The sequence below is a fragment of the Crassostrea angulata genome, chromosome 9 (genome assembly GCF_025612915.1).
Source record: "Crassostrea angulata isolate pt1a10 chromosome 9, ASM2561291v2, whole genome shotgun sequence".
Lineage (NCBI taxonomy): Eukaryota > Metazoa > Mollusca > Bivalvia > Ostreida > Ostreidae > Magallana > Magallana angulata.
This window is the reverse complement of record NC_069119.1, coordinates 22,651,695-22,669,859: the sequence shown is the minus strand read 5'-3', so window position 1 is coordinate 22,669,859 and position 18,165 is coordinate 22,651,695. Positions and strand designations below refer to the sequence as shown.

General features: G+C 31.4%; 1 protein-coding gene across 1 annotated transcript; it reads right to left on the bottom strand.

The window, feature by feature from the left end:
* Nucleotides 1–10,267: 10,267 nt before the first annotated feature.
* Nucleotides 10,268–17,786, bottom strand: LOC128162086 (putative T-box protein 7). The gene is made up of 9 exons (XM_052825281.1): nucleotides 17,158–17,786; nucleotides 16,682–16,949; nucleotides 16,187–16,386; nucleotides 15,675–15,764; nucleotides 14,650–14,693; nucleotides 14,298–14,393; nucleotides 14,012–14,092; nucleotides 13,710–13,817; nucleotides 10,268–13,346 (listed from the first exon to the last, which is right to left on the bottom strand). The coding sequence occupies exons 1-9, from the start codon at nucleotides 17,490–17,492 to the stop codon at nucleotides 13,324–13,326; spliced, it is 1,245 nt and encodes a 414-aa protein (XP_052681241.1). The 5' UTR covers nucleotides 17,493–17,786; the 3' UTR covers nucleotides 10,268–13,323.
* Between the last annotated feature and the right edge of the window lie 379 nt (nucleotides 17,787–18,165).

Sequence of the window (18,165 nt, the reverse complement as noted above, 5' to 3'; positions counted from 1 at the left end):
ATTTAAATAACATTATTATCTTCTTTTGTAACAATGACATTAAAAAATAAAATATCTGTTGCATTTTGATATCTTTGGTGGTTTTGTTTTATTGAAATCAGAAATATCATTCAGATACGGGTATATTCTTTATCGATGTAGCTTCTATTTACCCATCCTTCCATTTAAACACTGTTTAATCTGTAAATAGTGTAAAAGTGACAATGTTGAATTGAATTTGTAAACTTGTTTTTCAGTATATTCTTTGTATTACGTCACATTTAAACATACCAAGCTATGATATGGATCTGGTGTCTGTACCTAATAAGTTATGTACAGCATATGGTAGGTAAGTTTTAAGTTTAAATATATCATACAAAAAAGCCTATTTAAGTTTAGTTTTATGCCATCAAAATGTTCCTAAAAATGTAGTTTTAAAAATAATAGAGGAACTGGTATGCGATAAGCCGTTTTACATATCAAAGCAAAGACTAGAATTAATTTTAAAAAATGATTATTTAAACTTTGAAAAAAAATAAATCTCTGTGCAGATTTATTTGTACTTTTAAAAGCTGATATTTTATCAAGTGTAATCTTTCAGATATAAAACAAATTTGTAAAACTAATGTATGTAGTATGCATTCATGTTGAAACATTAGCAAGACCTAATACTCGATAACGTATCAAGGTCTGAGTGTTCTCTCATTCATATTTTTTATCGATTCATGGCTCTTATTGTTGAATGAAGAGGTCCATGTTTAGTCATCATTGATTCTAGCGATGAAAGAAAAAAAAACCCTATTGCATCTCAATCGCAAACAAAATGTGCCTGTTCCAATTGCCGGGAATAGAACCTGTAATGCTTCGTTCATGCCGAAAAAGAAGCAGACGACAATATTAAGTTCGTTGCCAGGCAACAAGCCGGCATGCGTGGGCGTTCTTGGTCCGATTATTGATATTTTTGTTTAGAAGAAGCCATTTCTCTAGGGATGATTTCTTGGTAATCACATGCATCAGTTTATAGAATCGCTGGCTTACCACGCACCAGACCTGCGTTCAGGGATGTCAAACAAGATACATGTAGAAGCAATCAGGGTTCTATGTATTGCTTGGTCCTTTAAAAAAAATTGTTATATTTTAGAACTCACAAATTGTAATAAACAAATCAACATTTTTTTTTCATGCATTTTCAAAGCTACTATTTATTGATAAATTCGTGTATACACACTGAAAAATAATTGTAAGAGAAATAAGGAATCATTTTTAGAATTTCGTTTATAATGATCTAAGTTTTTTTTGTATAAACTTCATTTTAAATAGCTAAGTATTAAATGCATATCCGATTAATTTTTTGCTTTTGTGTCTGAGATTATATTTTAGCTCATTTAATTTCCAATCGATGTTTTGATTTTATATATATATATATATATGTTGTATATTAAGTAGCTTATGCTCAGGAAAAATCTTCTAAGCTAAAAGCTGGGGGAAAAACATGTGTGACAACGCACTTTGAAAAAAAATCCACACCTTAAATTATTTCAAGGTTTAATTTGGGACCAAATCAACGCACTTTGAAAAAAAATATTTTGAAGTGAGTTATAAAAGCACATCGTCATTTTCATTATGTAGACATCTAACGCACTTAACAAAGATATGTATCAATCACACATTTTCTGCCACGATTTTCACTTAAGTCTGTCCCAAGATATTTATGCTGCACATTTTCTTATAACGTTCTATATTTATAAATACCTCTGGGTTTAAACGATGTTCATTCAAAAGTATAAAAAAATCGCAAGATTCCCCTTTTGAAACGCTGCCTCACGCTTGTCAGGTTTCAATACACAGCTAAAAACAAAATGTCAACGGGGATTTTCCACTGCAAAAGAGATTAAGGTACCCGGATGATAACGTTGAAAAATTGTGCAAGGTATTCCGAGTGACTTCCGAAAAGAGAACAGTAATGTAATCATTCCCCATTAATAATTTTCCGTAAGAAATAGTTTTTTGTTTTTGTGATTTTTTCCGAGTGAAAAACGAAAATGTGTCAATGAAGATATTTTGGAAATTTTCCCTTTCATCATTTTCAATTGCACTTTTTTCACAGGTGTGTATATTTTTTTTTTATAAAAAATCGTCCAAATGTGCTGCATTATTAACTTGGGACAGACTATAGCTGATAATCTATCTTGTAAACATTAATGCATATTTATTTTTACCGCCTTTTAGAACGTGGAAGGGACAAGGATACAGTTCAATAACCAGTACATCATTCAAATTTATTACAGGGAGAAAATTTCTCATCCTTTATCTTTCCTTCCCAAACGTATAACATTCAACAAACTATGGTAAATGTTACAGTAAGAAAAGACTTTGCTGCAAGTAACGAGCTAGCCAAATAAATTTTCTTACATGGTAGGATGAACATTCTGGAGGTGTCTGAATAATTACCGTCTTATCAAATTCAAACCAAAATTATTGACTTCAGTAAAATGAAATTAAAAATAGTTTCAATACAGCAAACTTTAACATTTCTTGCACTGATATTCTAATAGATCATATTTTATTTAAAATACATAACTATTTTTTATCATTTAATATGTTTTTACATTAGCATATGAATTTCAGACCGTTTTAAAATACATGTATAAGTTTGGTACTGATCTTCAGGATTTAAATTATTTTCGTTTCTGGCTTAGACCAAAGTTTCGTACCAAATGAGAGAATTTTTTTAAGGAAGATAATTTTTGAATACATATTAACAATGTAAAAAGATGAAAAATTGATGGACAGTGTTGCAAAGCAATGCAGTTCATATCCTTGGTATTAGGATTAAACAAATCCCCCAATTATTTATTAATGAGTAAATTGTTGGACTACATGAGCTCATGAGAAAATGTTTTAATTAAGAAACGGTTGATCAAAGTAGCCGATAGTCCTTCAATTCTTTAATTTATCCCACTGAGCAAAAAAGATTAAAATTTATAGTCCCTAAAGTATCAAATATTTTTACCATACCCATGTTAAGAAAAATAACAAATTTTCAAACCTTTATGTACAAATATAGTCAGCTTATTTTACATATGGTTTTGTGATATCATCCATCGTAATATCTTTAAAACTGGAAGTTTGATAAAAATGAAAAATGCAATATCTTATAAAGGAAAGATTCACAAGGCATTTATTTTCACGTTTCATTAAGGTTGATGAGTATATTGAGAAGTACAGTTGTTCTACAGATAGTATATCGTCAAAATCTGTACATGCTAAACATAAAAAGCTGGACTGAAATATTTGCATTAAAGAAGAATAACATATCGTCACAAAACGACCTCTGATCGAAACGACATTTTGTTTTATCTAAAGGATTTTATCGATGGTAACATATAAATTATTCCATAGTCAAGTGGATAACGTGTCGGACTTTTGATCCGTACATCCCGAGTCCGAACCTGCAGTCGCTTTTGTTGTTACTTACTGAATTGAATTTTTTTTTATATTCATTTTTATTCCCAATTTGCAAATTTTGGCTTATTTGACATATGTATAGTTTATTTATCTTTATATTTTTCAAAATCAGATAACTTACTGTTAATTTGAGTGAATTTTTCCAGGTGTGTTATTCCACCTTAAAATTGCATACTTGGAAATTGTACAGTGCATGTACAGAATAAGAAAAAAATCAACATTTTATGTCAAACCAATATCTTCCTTTTCCTAGCTGTGTTGTTACGCCTGATTATAAAAACCAAGAGTGTTACGTTAGAAGTCACATAACCCCGTTTTTAGTACATGTAATCAAATAATCATTTTCAAGTCGTTTACATTAAGGATAAAGAATCAATCCTCTTGTAATAAATGATTTTTCATCATTCTGAACAGAAATAATTGATAAATACACGGATAAACAAATAAAAGTTAGTGATAAATCAATATAAGTTCATAACACAGGAGTCGGATGTAACATGTGCAGTCATCACGGGGAATCGCCTCCATTACAACGCTCAAAACACTCAGATAATTGCATTTTAGCGACTTTATTTAAGTTAAGTAATTATAATTCGAAATCCTGTATCATGAAATATGGAATATATATATTTAATCGAATATGCATATTTCTATCACAAAATCATCGATATTTTAATAATTTTTCAAAACCTTACTCTCATGCTAAAAAGCAATGTCCTAGTATTCATTATTGCACTACACTGTCACCTTTTCTCGAAATAATTTTTTCTAACTAATGAGCAAGTTGGGGCGCAATGCTGCACCAGAATTTTATTTTTTAGGGATTCTTTAAACTATCATTTCTGAAACATTATTTTGTTGTTCAAAGAAGGATATATGCCATTCATTATTTTATACGATTTTCTTTGGTGTTTTTATGAGAAAGTAAAAAGTCTGTTGTGGGTGCAAGTAACACAATGTAGAGTTTAAAATTCAAATTTTCAATACAAAAATATTTTGCCAAATTGATTCAAATTCTTTTTTAAAAAATTATTGTCTTATATTTCTCTTTTACAAAACACGTCTCATTAAAAGATTTCATCCGTATGTTAGTAAAAAGCAGGAACAAAAGAGATTTTTAAAATTTCATTTTAATTTGACTTTATTGGACACCATATTCACACCAAATATAAATGTTATCCTTCTTTAAACAACGAAATGGTGTTGAAGAAATGATACTTTCACGATCCACGACACAAATTGTTGGCGTAGAACTCTACCTTAAATGATGTCATTTAATATTTTGTTTCATTGACCAATTCTGCGTCAAAACTCAGGAAACGCGTGTATTTTCAAAATGACCAATCAATTTGTTAGTTTAATTGACAGTGTTATCTCACATAGTTAAATTAAATGTAATTTTGATTTTACTAATTAAAATAAAACTCCAAGTATACATACAGACATAAAGATCGTATAGATTTCAATACTCTCAATACTTTACTTCATCATAGATAGCGTTTTGACGAAGTATCCCGTTGTGCAATATATTTGGTTACACGTCAATAAGCATTTAATGTAGAAGTTAAGAAAAGAAAATGGCGGCCAGTGTTAATCCCACCAAAATATCGAGGCATTGGTTTTATTTAAAAAATTGTTTATTTCTATTTCCTACTGACATTTTCCTCCAGTATTTTCATGGAAGTGAAAGCATGACTTCAAACAACATTTCAAGTTATTCACAATAATCATACTAGATAAAGAAAAGAAAAAAAATAATCTGAATAAAGCTATACGCATTTTATTATTTTGTCTTAATTTCTTTACACCTAAACGTTGCTAATTTTTAAGCAATAACAACAGTTGTGTTATAACAAAAATATTTTAAAATTTTTAGAGCATTGTTTATAATCAGATTCTCATAATAAACATTGAGTCAAAGACTTAATTCTTTGGAAGAGGGGTTCAATGGTAGGAACAATTGACTCAAAATTGTACAGACTTTTCCCATCAAATTGCATGATTAACGCTGAAACCTACGAAACTCAAAAGTTGAACTGTACCTTCTGAACATGTTCCATGCATCTTACTAAAAAGTTTGCTTGCATTGAATAGTAAAATGTATTGTGCATTGAATTTTGCTTTAAAATGCATGAATATAATCAATTTCCATTATTTATTCTTCAGAAAACCTTTGGCTCGAAAAGGAATTCATTGAATTGCTTGTTTACGAACGCCGATCCGTAGCAATGTTCGATAACTCTAAATTGTCCGGATTGGTTTTTTTTTTCGTATCATAAATCTGCCTGTCACATAGACAAATTCTATTAGCATTGAACTGTTGATATTGCGCAAATCTTTATAACATAAACTGATAGTTTCAAATTTTTTTACACAAATGGTAGACTGTCAAGCCAACATGTTGTCCTCACTAGCATCCTCCTGCATTATTTGGTACATGTGTTTTAATGAAAGGGGTACTTACATGTATGATTTATCAATATTCCAATATTGACAAGTTTATCTATGAAAAAACTTCCATGCTTTTTATTTGTTCTTATATATATATATATATATATATATATATATATATATATATATATATATATATATATATATATATATACAAAATTATTTTTATAATTGTATATGCCTCATAGTTCACACAACGTGGACCTTGTATTTTGTTCTTCCTTGTTCATGACCAAATTGCTTCTTAAACAACATTTGTGTATAAAAATACCTGATGTCAAGAGTGTTAATATGTATACATTACTTAATATCTCATCAAATGAATGAATTTTGTTGTCTCATATTGATTAGAACTGGTGCCATAACACGTTTTATAAAAAAAAAAAGCACGTGCAGCCCAATGAACTATGTGAATGGTAGACATAGAATCTTCACTAATTTAAAAGTGAACAGGTCTTTAAACATTTTAATCGATATTTACAAGACAATCTCAGGTTAACAAATAAAACGTTTTTTAAGCTTAAGGACACGCGCGACGTTCCTTAGATTACTTCTTCTTTAAGCCATCAAACCTGTTAATGCCCAAAAATATAGGTTGCATCACCATAATTTTTGGGGAGTTAGAATATTATAATATATTTTTTTTATAGCATGCAAAATTATATATTTTCATTGGAAACTACGGTATATATCCAAATAGAAAAAGATCATAATACATGAAATCATTAAGACAGTTTTAAGAAGATTTAAATATATATATACATTTCAATTGAAACTTTATATCAAAAGAGAAAATATTACATCATATTACATGAAAAAAAAAAGATATAAAAAAAATAGAACATGAACATATAATAAATAACATTAGAGGTTGATTTAATTAATGAAAAATATAGAAATTTAGGAACAGCTATTCTACCATGTCGTCCAACTGGCATTATTATTTCCGGAAAAAAGACTAAAGGACAACGACGTACAACGAACGATAAACCATAGAATATTGGTATGTGTATGAGTTAAGAAGTTATACGCTCATAGTAAAACTTCCTTTTAAGTTATTAATATTTTAAAGATGCTGGCGGGCTTAGTGGTAGACAAACAAGCTACCCTAAAATACACAGCAAGAAATTGTTCATTTCAAAGGAATATTTCTGGGTTTGTTTTGTTGTTAATTTGTCAGTGTGATTACAATGTTTTCGTATCCCAAATACTGCCACGCTGACTACGTAAGTGACGCCTTTGACATACAGTAAGATGTGCTTTTTTTGTCCGGTTAATGCATTTTGAAATATGTTCATAATTTTGAGATCTCAGTCAAATTTAGTTTTAAATTACACAATAAACAAAAAAGGTAGTTTATAATAAAAATAATCAAGGCGTTGACTAGAACACTCATCTGCACAACTTATAGTAAGTTTTCATCTAACCTTGAATTTAATGCAAATGAATATGAATGTAGAGTTATAAGATTCCATGGAATTTAAGCAATGCGGATATAACTGCAACAATTCTATATATAGAATATAATTGGTATCAGATTTGAAGATTTCTCATAAGAGTTGACAATGATCATTATATCGGTGGATTTCTCATTGAGCCTTTGAAAATAATCTTAGAGTATTAAAAGGTAGCAAGGGACAGTTTCGAATAATTTCGTCAATTTTTTTGTAAAATTGAGAGTTGCTGTACTTGAAGGCTTATGAGTGTTGCTAAAATTCATGAAATGATTTTTAATGATTATCATTAGTTAGAGGGGTGTCTCTTGTTGAAATTGATATGCAATATGTAGGCCCCTTATGTTAGGTACATGAGAATCAGAAGTAAAATGCGAAACCTGCGGCTATGACTGTCGTGCTTACTTTACACAGTGAAATTGCAAGTTACAGACGGGAGGTAAAATAACACGAAAAGTAGGTGGATGGGACATTGAAAACTATACACCGGTAAGTTTGTGACATGTGATAGTGCAACATGCACGCGGTACGGAAGGTCAACCCTCTGCAGGGAATTAGCTGGGGGAGGTCTAAAAAGCTGAAAAATCATGAAAAATTAGCAAAATATGAAAGGGTCAAAATCTCATAAAAACCAGTATGTAGAGAATTTTACAGGTTTTGATTAGTAATTTTTCTTCAGAAATTGGTGATTGGCCTTATAAAGAATTAAAGGTATTTGTGCTGAATGGGAACTGAGGAAATTCTAGTTACAGAGTTCCGAAGACATGCATCCCTTGGCTACAATGAATTGTATAAAAAAAACTGTCCCTTGCCAAAGATATTTGTATATTTTTAGTGAATAACAAAAATAAGGTCCGATTATTTGCTTCCTTACTTTATTTAAAGATATGACTGTCACATAAATTACGCTGTCAAAGTCAATCGTATAGCAAAGATAAACGAAATAAAAAAAAATTACGTGCCGTAAAAAATGCAAAAGATTTAAATAACCCCACATACAATGGGTCACGTGACATTCATCTCTGTCTATCAACAACATAAGCGACGACAAGAAAGAGGGATAGACCGTTAAGTGTGACAGGTTTGGCAAGGAAAGAAAAAAAAAGGTTGACAAGGGTAGGAACAATAGGGAGATAGACCACGTAGATTAATGGAATAGGTAATAATGCTGAATAGGACTTAAATTTTGTAATCTTTCAGTACATGGATCCCTCGGGGGAGGGTATCTACTCCGTTTATCGTGTTGATGATGCTAAAATCGTGTTTCACCTTTATTACGCATAATTTACAATTTAAATAGTTATTAATTCATGAATATCGGATTAATAACGATTCGAGTATCATCTGATATAAAAATTATCTAATTCAAGACATGGAAAACGTGATTCCAAGTTGTAAACAAACTGTTCTTCCATCGTGTTTTCAATGCTGGGTTTTCTTGCACTCGTGGGGTTATAAATGGCGGGTCACATTAATATTCATCAGACGTGTAGAAAAGTTTAGAGACTAATAACTAAAGACAGAACATGTTTTATGGGCCTAGAGTTGGTAAAACGCATCATTAAGAGAAGCACGATTTCGACTTTTCCATCGTCAACTTTCTTTACTTATGTAGCAATATACAATCATCACCTGCTTACGGGGTTTATGTCTCTAAGCTTATTCGTTATGTAAGAGCATGCTCTACATACGGACAGTTATTAAAAGAGTCATGCTACTTACCAAGCATGTTATACATACAAACAATTATTAAAAAGGGCATGGTACTTACTAACAAGTTGTTGGAACAGAAATATCAAGAACCTCGATTAAAATAATCTTTTCGCAAGTTTTATTGTCGACACAATGAACTTGCTGGTTCATTAGGACACATGCTTACTGACGTTTTTCATACTTGTTAGACCATTATTTTTACATCGGACTGATTACGGACAATGAGCACACGGCGGTTGCGACCTGTCGGCAGGGGTTGCTTACTCCTGCACCTGATCCCACCTCAATCTATTCAGACGTCCGTGTTGCTCTGCTTTAAATTTGTATTTCGCTTTATGGATTTTTGAGATGGTTGACAGTTTGTTATTGTCATTTTGCATCTATATTTTCACTCAGACTCATAACAAAAATCTTACCCGAATTACACCACATATACCATTAAAGATTGCATAAAAAACTATTCGTTTTTTTTTTCTTTTGTTAAGGAGACAGATGAGAGTTACATATGATACTTAATTTGGTTATCTATATCTAAATGCTCATCAAAATTAAACTGCCTGAACTTCTTAATAATATCATATTGAAATATACACTAAAACTGATTGAATTTGATGAACGGACAAAATTTTAAAACAAAAAAAGATGAAAAATATAAAGCATTTTGAATAAACATCTGCACGAAATTTAGGATAATAATGATAATTAAGAATGATAAATAAAGAGTAAAAGTGAATATAAAATATCTGATTGAATACAATTTTGATTTTTTTGAAGATTTGTTTGAAGAAATTATAATTTCCATTTATATTGACGCAATTCATTTCCTCACTTTTTTATAGGTATTTACATATAAAATATCTTTTCATGGCATGCTCTCTCTCTCTCTCTCTCTCTCTCTCTCTCTCTCTCTCTCTCTCTGCGTGCAGATTTTCAAAATCATATTATAAATCTTATCTTTACAATATAAGGAGCATGACTCATTCATATATGTTATGTCTAATTGCAGACAGTATGCTTACAAAACAAACCAGAATTTTAATATAAAAAAATATACTCTATTTTTGGATAAGAAATTGGAAGCCGATATCAAAGTTACGTCAGCTATTTCAAATGTAAACATCGATAACTTTTCCTTATGCGGAGGATTATCTCCAAATTTTTCAGCAATATAAAATATTTAATATATAAAACAGTGTTGTGAGAGGTTTGATTCTTTTTATACGACTTTCAAAAACAACAATCACTGGATTTCTGCAATTCAAATGTATACATATGTATCATGAAATATTTCCGTGTTCATTTTATACATATTTATGTAACAGTTAGTCATTTACAATTATAAAAAAGAGGCCCAGGGACCACATCGCTCACCTGAGCCTTAACTCTGATCAAATTACCATTACAGTATCGAAATCAAAATATCTTTACAATTAAGTACAGTAGATCTATTTTTTTTGGGAAAATCTGCCAATTTTTATCCACATCTTTTTTTAGTAAATACCAAGTCCCTTTTGTCGTTGTACCTCTAAGAAAATTTTTCTCTAAACCTATATACCCCCTCCCCATTTTGTGGCCCCACTTTTCTCTAGGGAATCATGGTTTCATCAAACTTAAATCTGCATAACCTGAGGTTTCAAACAAAGTACTGAGTTTTGGACTAAAAACTTTCCAAGAATATTTTAAAAGATTTTCTCTATAAATTCCTATGTAAAAATTCAACCCGCCATTGCCGCCCCGCCCTACCCCAAGGGACTATGATTTTGCAAACTTGAATTTATACACTACCCGAGGATGCCTCTACACAAGTCTAAGCTTTTCTGGCCAAATAGTTTTTAAAAAGAAGATTTCTAAAGATTTTCTCTATATATTCCTATGTAAAAATTCATCCCCCATTGTGGCCTCACTGTACCCCGGGACTATGATTTAAACAAACTTGAATCTATACGACCTTGAATGCTTTCACTCGAATTTGGACTTTCCTGGCCTAATAGTTTTCAGAAGAAGATGTTTAATGATTTTCTCTATATATAAACATTTATCCCCCATTGTGGCCCCGCCCTACCCCCAGGGACCATGATTTGAACAAACTTGAATCTACACTATCTAAGGATGCTTATCACCAATTTGGGCTTTCCTAGCCTAATAGTTTAAAAAAAATTTAAAAGATTTTCTCTATATATATTCCTGTATAAAAATTCATACCCCAATTGTGGTCTCACCCTACCCCCGTGGACCATGATTTGAACAAACTTGAATTTACATTATCTGAGGATGCTTCCAGCAAATTTGAGCTTTTCTGGCCAGATAGTTTTTGAGAAAAAGATTTATAAAGATTTTTTCTATATATTCCTATATAAAAATCCATTCCCCCATTGTGGCCCCACCATACCCCCGGGGACCATGATTTGAACAAACTTGACTCTTTACTACCTGAGGATGCTTCCACTCGTATTTGAGCTTTCCTGGCCTAAAGGTTTCTGAAAAGAAGATTTTTAAAGATATTCTCTATATATTCCTATGTAAAAATCCATTCCCCCATTGTGGCCCCGCCATACCCCAAGGGACTATGATTTGAACAAACTTGAATCTACTCTACCTGAGGATGCTTCCATTTTAATTTGAGCTTTTCTGGCCAGATAGTTTTTGAGAAGAAGATTTTTAAAGATTTTCTCTATATATTCCTATGTAAAACTTGATCCCCCTATTGTGGCCCCACCCTACCCCCGGGGCCCATGATTTGAACAACCAGGATTCTACACTTCCTGATGATGCTTCCATTTTAATTTGAGCTTTTCTGGCCTAATAGTTTTTGAGAAGAAGATTTTTTTAAAGATTTTATCTATATATTCCTATGTAAAACTTGATCCCCTTATTGTGGCCCCCCTACCCATGGGGACCATAATTTGAACAAACTTGAATCTACACTTCCTGAGGATGCTTCCATTTTAATTTGAGCTTTTCTGGCCTAATAGTTTTTGAGAAGAAGATTTTTAAAGATTTTATCTATATATTCCTGTGTAAAACTTGATCCCCTTATTGTGGCCCCCCCTACCCATGGGGACCATGATTTGAACAAACTTGAATCTACACTACCTGAGGATGCCTCCACACAAGTTAAAGCTTTTCTGGCCAAATAATTTTTGAGAAGAAGATTTTTGAAAACTACCAACAAATTTTCAATAATTCTCAAGTATCTCCCCTTTAAAGAGAGCGTGGTCCTTCCTTTGAAGAAACTTGAATTCCCTTCACCCAGTGATGCTTTGTGCCAAATTTGGTTGAAATCTGCCCAGTGGTTCTGGAGAAGAAGAAGAAAATGTGAAAAGTTTACAATGACAACGTCGCCAACGACAACGCCAACGCCAACGCCAACGCAAACGCTGACGACAGACAACGGACAAATTTTGATCAGAAAAGCTCACTTGAGCTTTCAGCTCAGGTGAGCTAAAAAAAATCACACAATAATACATGTACAACATACATGATTGAAATGTAAAATAAAATATGTGTAAATACAAAATTTCAGAAAACATATTTACTGTTACATATTAACACTTAATCATTTTATTTTTCAGATTTAGTTTTTGTCTTATTTAAAATATCCAGCATCGCAAAGTGTGTAGTTTAGATGGTATATGTAAAGTTTGATATAAAGATTTGAAATTAGATATTTGAATGGTGTACCAAGGTGCACAAATTACTTTAACTTAACTAACATATGCCTACTACATCTTCTAAAATTTAACTACTTATAATTTTATGAGATCAATGGATACTAAATATGTAATTCATGAAAATCAAACTCGTCAAACAACATTCTCTTGTATATCAACTGACGAATTTGTACATTCTGATGAATATGAAAACATAAATTCCTATGCATCTAGTACTTAAATTCCAAGCTAATTCTTCAGAAATTCTATTCATGTAAGTAAGTAAATTTAAGGGAATTTTCTTGTACTGTGCGAATCTACTTTTCGTCTTGTTTTCGCATGAGTTGCGTGTTGTAAAATTTAACTCAAATAACAAGAACTGTCAAGGATTTGTTTTACTTTTTTAAAATCATTTTCCATGGAAAAGAATCTTAAAATGCCAAAAAAAAACCTTAATTAAGTGAAGTTTGAAAAAGATATGTACTTTCTAAAAATAATGATAAGATAAAAATCTAATATCCAGATACTTGAGTTTGCATACATTTGCATCTAATCTCATTCATTGTTCTATTTGTAAATTGTGGAGACCTTATTTCCTCCTTCAATTATTACTCCTTGTCTTGTTTCCACACTGCAAAAAACAATTAAAAACAAATAAGTTATATATTATCACAACATAATGCAATTTAATTAAAAAAGCTCTTTTTCAGTTATTCAAAGTAAATGTTCTAAATTTTTGGAGTTTAAACATTATCTAATTCTAGCACTGGGTTCGACAGACAGACATATAGCTACACTGTAGCTAGCTAGATATCTATCTGTCTGTCTGTCGAACCCAGATAGATAGATAGATAGATAGATAGATAGATAGATAGATAGATAGATAGATAGATAGATAGATAGATAGATATCTCCTATAAACGGGTCTTTGCACATTTGTCTTATCAATTGGAATTAGAGTCTTTTTTATCTATCTTTTTAATAAGTTTAATACTTTCTATCCTGGTATTGTACTCGTCCATCTGTTCTTCCCTCACCGTCCTTGCTCTGTAGTCTGTGTCACATCTCGCCCCATTAGCACTCTCTGCCGACCCATCGAATGCTGAGAATTATAATTAAAAGCAACGTTTTATTCAGTGTGTGCTAGGAATATATCACATTAAGATGAAAATAAATTGACTTTACCATATCAATTTGTCGAATAAATATCTTAACTTTTCTCATTCTCCAAGCAGAGAACAAAATGTTTTAAAAAGTAAAAAGTGAAGCAGTACTCGTTTAAAAAATAAATATTACCCCTTTCATGTGTTGTGAAGTCTATCAAGGAGTATGGATGCACTGGTAGTATCGAATTAAAAAACTGCCTTTTGAGTTGAGCTTAAACAAAACGTGAATGAAGATGAACCTCAGAACAAACACATTTATAAATCATTAATTATTTCACAGAATAATTACATCTGATATTTTAGCAGGTACGTGTACAATGTAGTTCCAATTATTTTTTTTTCAAAAGATTTGATGTTTTTAGGTGTATATTGAAGCAACTACAATGAAATTCAAAATAATTAATAGTTCAGCTTACTGAATAAAAATCCATGCTGTATATATTGGATTTCTTCTGTAGTTATTTCTGTCTGACAAGCTTTCTCGGACGTCTCAGGGAATGGTGAATAGTTGTCTTAAAACCAAAATAAACAAGTCAATTTAATGTAATGTGCACATGATTCAATAATATTCATAATTTTTTCTCCATGCAGCTGTTAAGAAAAGTTGCGCCTTCGAACTTTTTCAATACTTGATTCATTATATATATGGCCAAAATTTAAATTTTAAAAGTTATGAAAAGGATGAAAATATGTAAAAAATGTGAACCAAACCTCGACATTGTTGTTGTAATAATCATTGTAATCAGCATACAGAGACAAAATACTCACTTAATCCAGGTCTTTTATATAAAGCTGAGAGATCTAAAGGATATCTAACAATATAAGACAGATACAGCATGATTTGCTTTCATAGTTCTAACTTATTTATAATAATTATTATCATTATGGAACATATAAAAGATTTCCTTGAAAATGGTAATTTTTTGGTAAACCTTGGTAAACCAGCACCCCCTGTAAACCAGACGTTTCACTGTACACCTTTTGTTCTAGTCAAAGTAATTGTATTTCAACAAAAATCGTTTAAAATAAAGCATAAACAACAGACCGCTTGCCTAAATTTGATTAATCGCATTCTGATATAATTGCAAAATAGAAAATACAGCTGATTGTAAATTGTAAAAAAGCAGGTATGTGGTTAAGCTATTTAACAAAATAAATCTACTGTTTCTTTAGTTAATTTGGAAATATTTGTAAAATATTGTGAATATACATGTAGTATAAAACTTTAACATCCTGTATTATACGGTCATATTTATAACATTTAAATCTGATATTTATTTACTGTATACAGGGTTAATTTCGTCCCGTGTAATTTTCGCATGATTACACTTGCAAACAGTTTCGCCCCGTCTTGAATTTGCCCAGACATAGTTGTGTTTAAAGAAAAATAATTGAAGACATCGGAATTCGCCCAGTCTTAAATTCGCCCGCTAACAACGAGGGTGAATGGGGGCGAAAATAAAACGGGAGCGAATATTTCCCCGTATAAAATACTTATAAATTACTGCATGTAGGAAATTTCAACATGTTTCATTCGCCAATCTCGGTTTTTAAATTCTGGATCGTTGAGTATGGAAATGTAGTTGATTTTTATTCACAATTGCATGCATAAATATATTTTTCATTTTTTAAATTTGCAACAACAGCTTATGAGTTTAAAAAAAAAGCCGATGACATTTTTTGTAGGGTATTAATATCTTTAATTCAGTTGATCGGGAATTCCCAAGTAATTTCATTGAGGCAATAGTGAAAACAAATTAAAAATGATTTTAGCGTGACCTTAATAAACTTACTGCTGCTGTAGACTCAAACCGTCTTGTTGAACAGAGGCAGTGGAACCACGATATCTTGGACTCTTGCTTGCTCCGGATTGGGTCTTCATTCTAAAGACATTTGATGTAATAACACTATCAGCAAATTATCATGTACACAAAATATTAATTAAATGATGGTTAGAAGTAGTTGATCCCTAAATAGTTCCTTTTGTTAGTGATTTTTCCATTCATAAATTGGGTATCAAATTTGTCATTAGATTAAGAAAAGAAACGTTGACAAATTTTTGCTTTTGTTTTAAACATACAGATCGACAGGTTTACATATATATTTGAAATTCACGTTAAATAGTTATTTTTCCTTTTTTGGTAAAACATTTCCACAATAAATTACAATGATATTTGACTATGTTCGATTTATATAAGTCGATCTGAGAATTTAATGCAACGGTTTTTGAAACATACATGTAATACCAAAATTCAGATAAAAAAATAGGCTAAATGAAATTATATGATTAGACATTTGACATTACCTTTTCACTTGATTTCTGAAGGCCTTAGAATAAGGGTTACTGCTGATTTTTAGACCAACTACTTCTCTATTGTTATAAGCGGTCACTGCAATAAAAGACGTCGAATGGAGAGGGAATTGGGTCGTTGACACAGTGTTTTCTTTGTCATATTTGACAATGGAGATCTGAACCACGTACATCTGATACGAATGCAGTGAGAACTATTAAATACAAAAAGAGTACTATAGTATATTAGACCAACATTCCTCCAACTGGCCAAATTTAGGCTAAAATTAGAATGATTGGATTGTCGAGTCCATTTTTAGACTATATTGAAGAGGTTTGTTTAGATCTGTAAGAAACTGTTCAAAATTTACAGCTAACATATTAATATATCAAATTTTTCTTTACAAAAAGTAGTTTAAAATAATAAACTAAAATTAATAACAATTTATCTGATAGCTAGTTTGTTGAACACTAGCCTCCTTGAGGTAATGTGTTATTTATGTGACTTACGGTTCCAGCTTTGGAATCAGGCTTATTTGTCAGCCTTATTTTCTGGAAGGAGATTTTCCTCGTCATCCAATCACACCCCATGCTGGGAGAGTCGGGATGCTTAAAGGGGCGATTGGTGAATTCATGTCCCTTAATGCCAAATGGAATCCACTTGTGTTTTATAAATCTGAAACAGCTATTGCTTGCTGGAATGATGTCAAAAACAACGTCATACATTCCAATTGGATCCATTCCTCGCAAGAAAAATTCGACGTATGGAAACATTCTCCTAAAATATGTATTAAACTTCTATAAAATGATGAAACGAATATCACTATTTTTTTGTTTGATTGTAAAATATTTGATGTTATTTGATATATTGAAAAATAAATTGAAAAAAACCACACACACAAAACCCCCCCAAAACTTCGGACCTTTACAACGGCAAGTAGGAATTTTCGTGAAACTTTATAGGTACAGGCGTATTTAAGTCATACCTCCCCTTCCGACTAATTATCATTTCTGTGCCGGTCTCCAAAAACCTGTTCCAAAGCCTTGCTCCAGTCAACGCCAGGATCAAGTCACCATTCTTCTCCGATAAACAGTCGTCATCAACTGAATCTTCTTTTGACCTTGTGTTTTCTGACGTACTACTATCCGAAAATCCGGATGTACTTGAGCCAGAGAACGCCTGAAACTCCCCATCAACAGAACAAGACTCCCTTTCTGAAGTGGATAATGAGGAAGTACTGGTTGCATTCGTTTTTATATGACTCTGGTTCATTGCTTTATGTATCGAGTGTAGGTTAGGCTTCCTATCTGCTTGATCCATCCGCTCTGTACAATCGTTTTAACACTTTCTACAATCAACAATGAACGTATCTAGTAAAGGAGTTAACTTACTTTGCAAAAAAAAAAAACAGACAAATTACAATAACTATACTAGCGTGCGACTAGTTATCGCCGAGTACCATTTCTCGCCAGCGCATGGATTGTTACGTCATTTTTCATATAATAATTAAACTGGGTCACATTATTTTAAGGGTCGAATTCAACCAGTGTGTACTTCGCAAAAGAAAATATTTACATTTGCAAATCAGATGCTTCCTTATATGAACCTATACAATATCGAAAACGTTCCATCATTAATCAGAAGCTTAGCATGACATAAGGTATAATAATAGAAGGTTTTTTTTTCTAACAAAATGATGTTTGGCATGATACGATACTCGAAAAATACAAATTAATTGCAAGAGATTGCAAACCTTACCTTAATAATTCTAAACGGTTTGTATTTCTCAAACGTAAATATAAAAAAATAAACAGCAATATTATCTTTTGAGAAGCCAGGATTTGATCACGTGACCAAACAAGTTTATATCCCTGTGAACTTTTTAACTTGGTGTTTATTTTTAATCAAACTTTTCACTATTCTTTCATTTCTACAGCACTCAATGATCGGGGTCTTATTTCAGATAGGCGTGGGTTTTTTTTAAAGCTAAGAT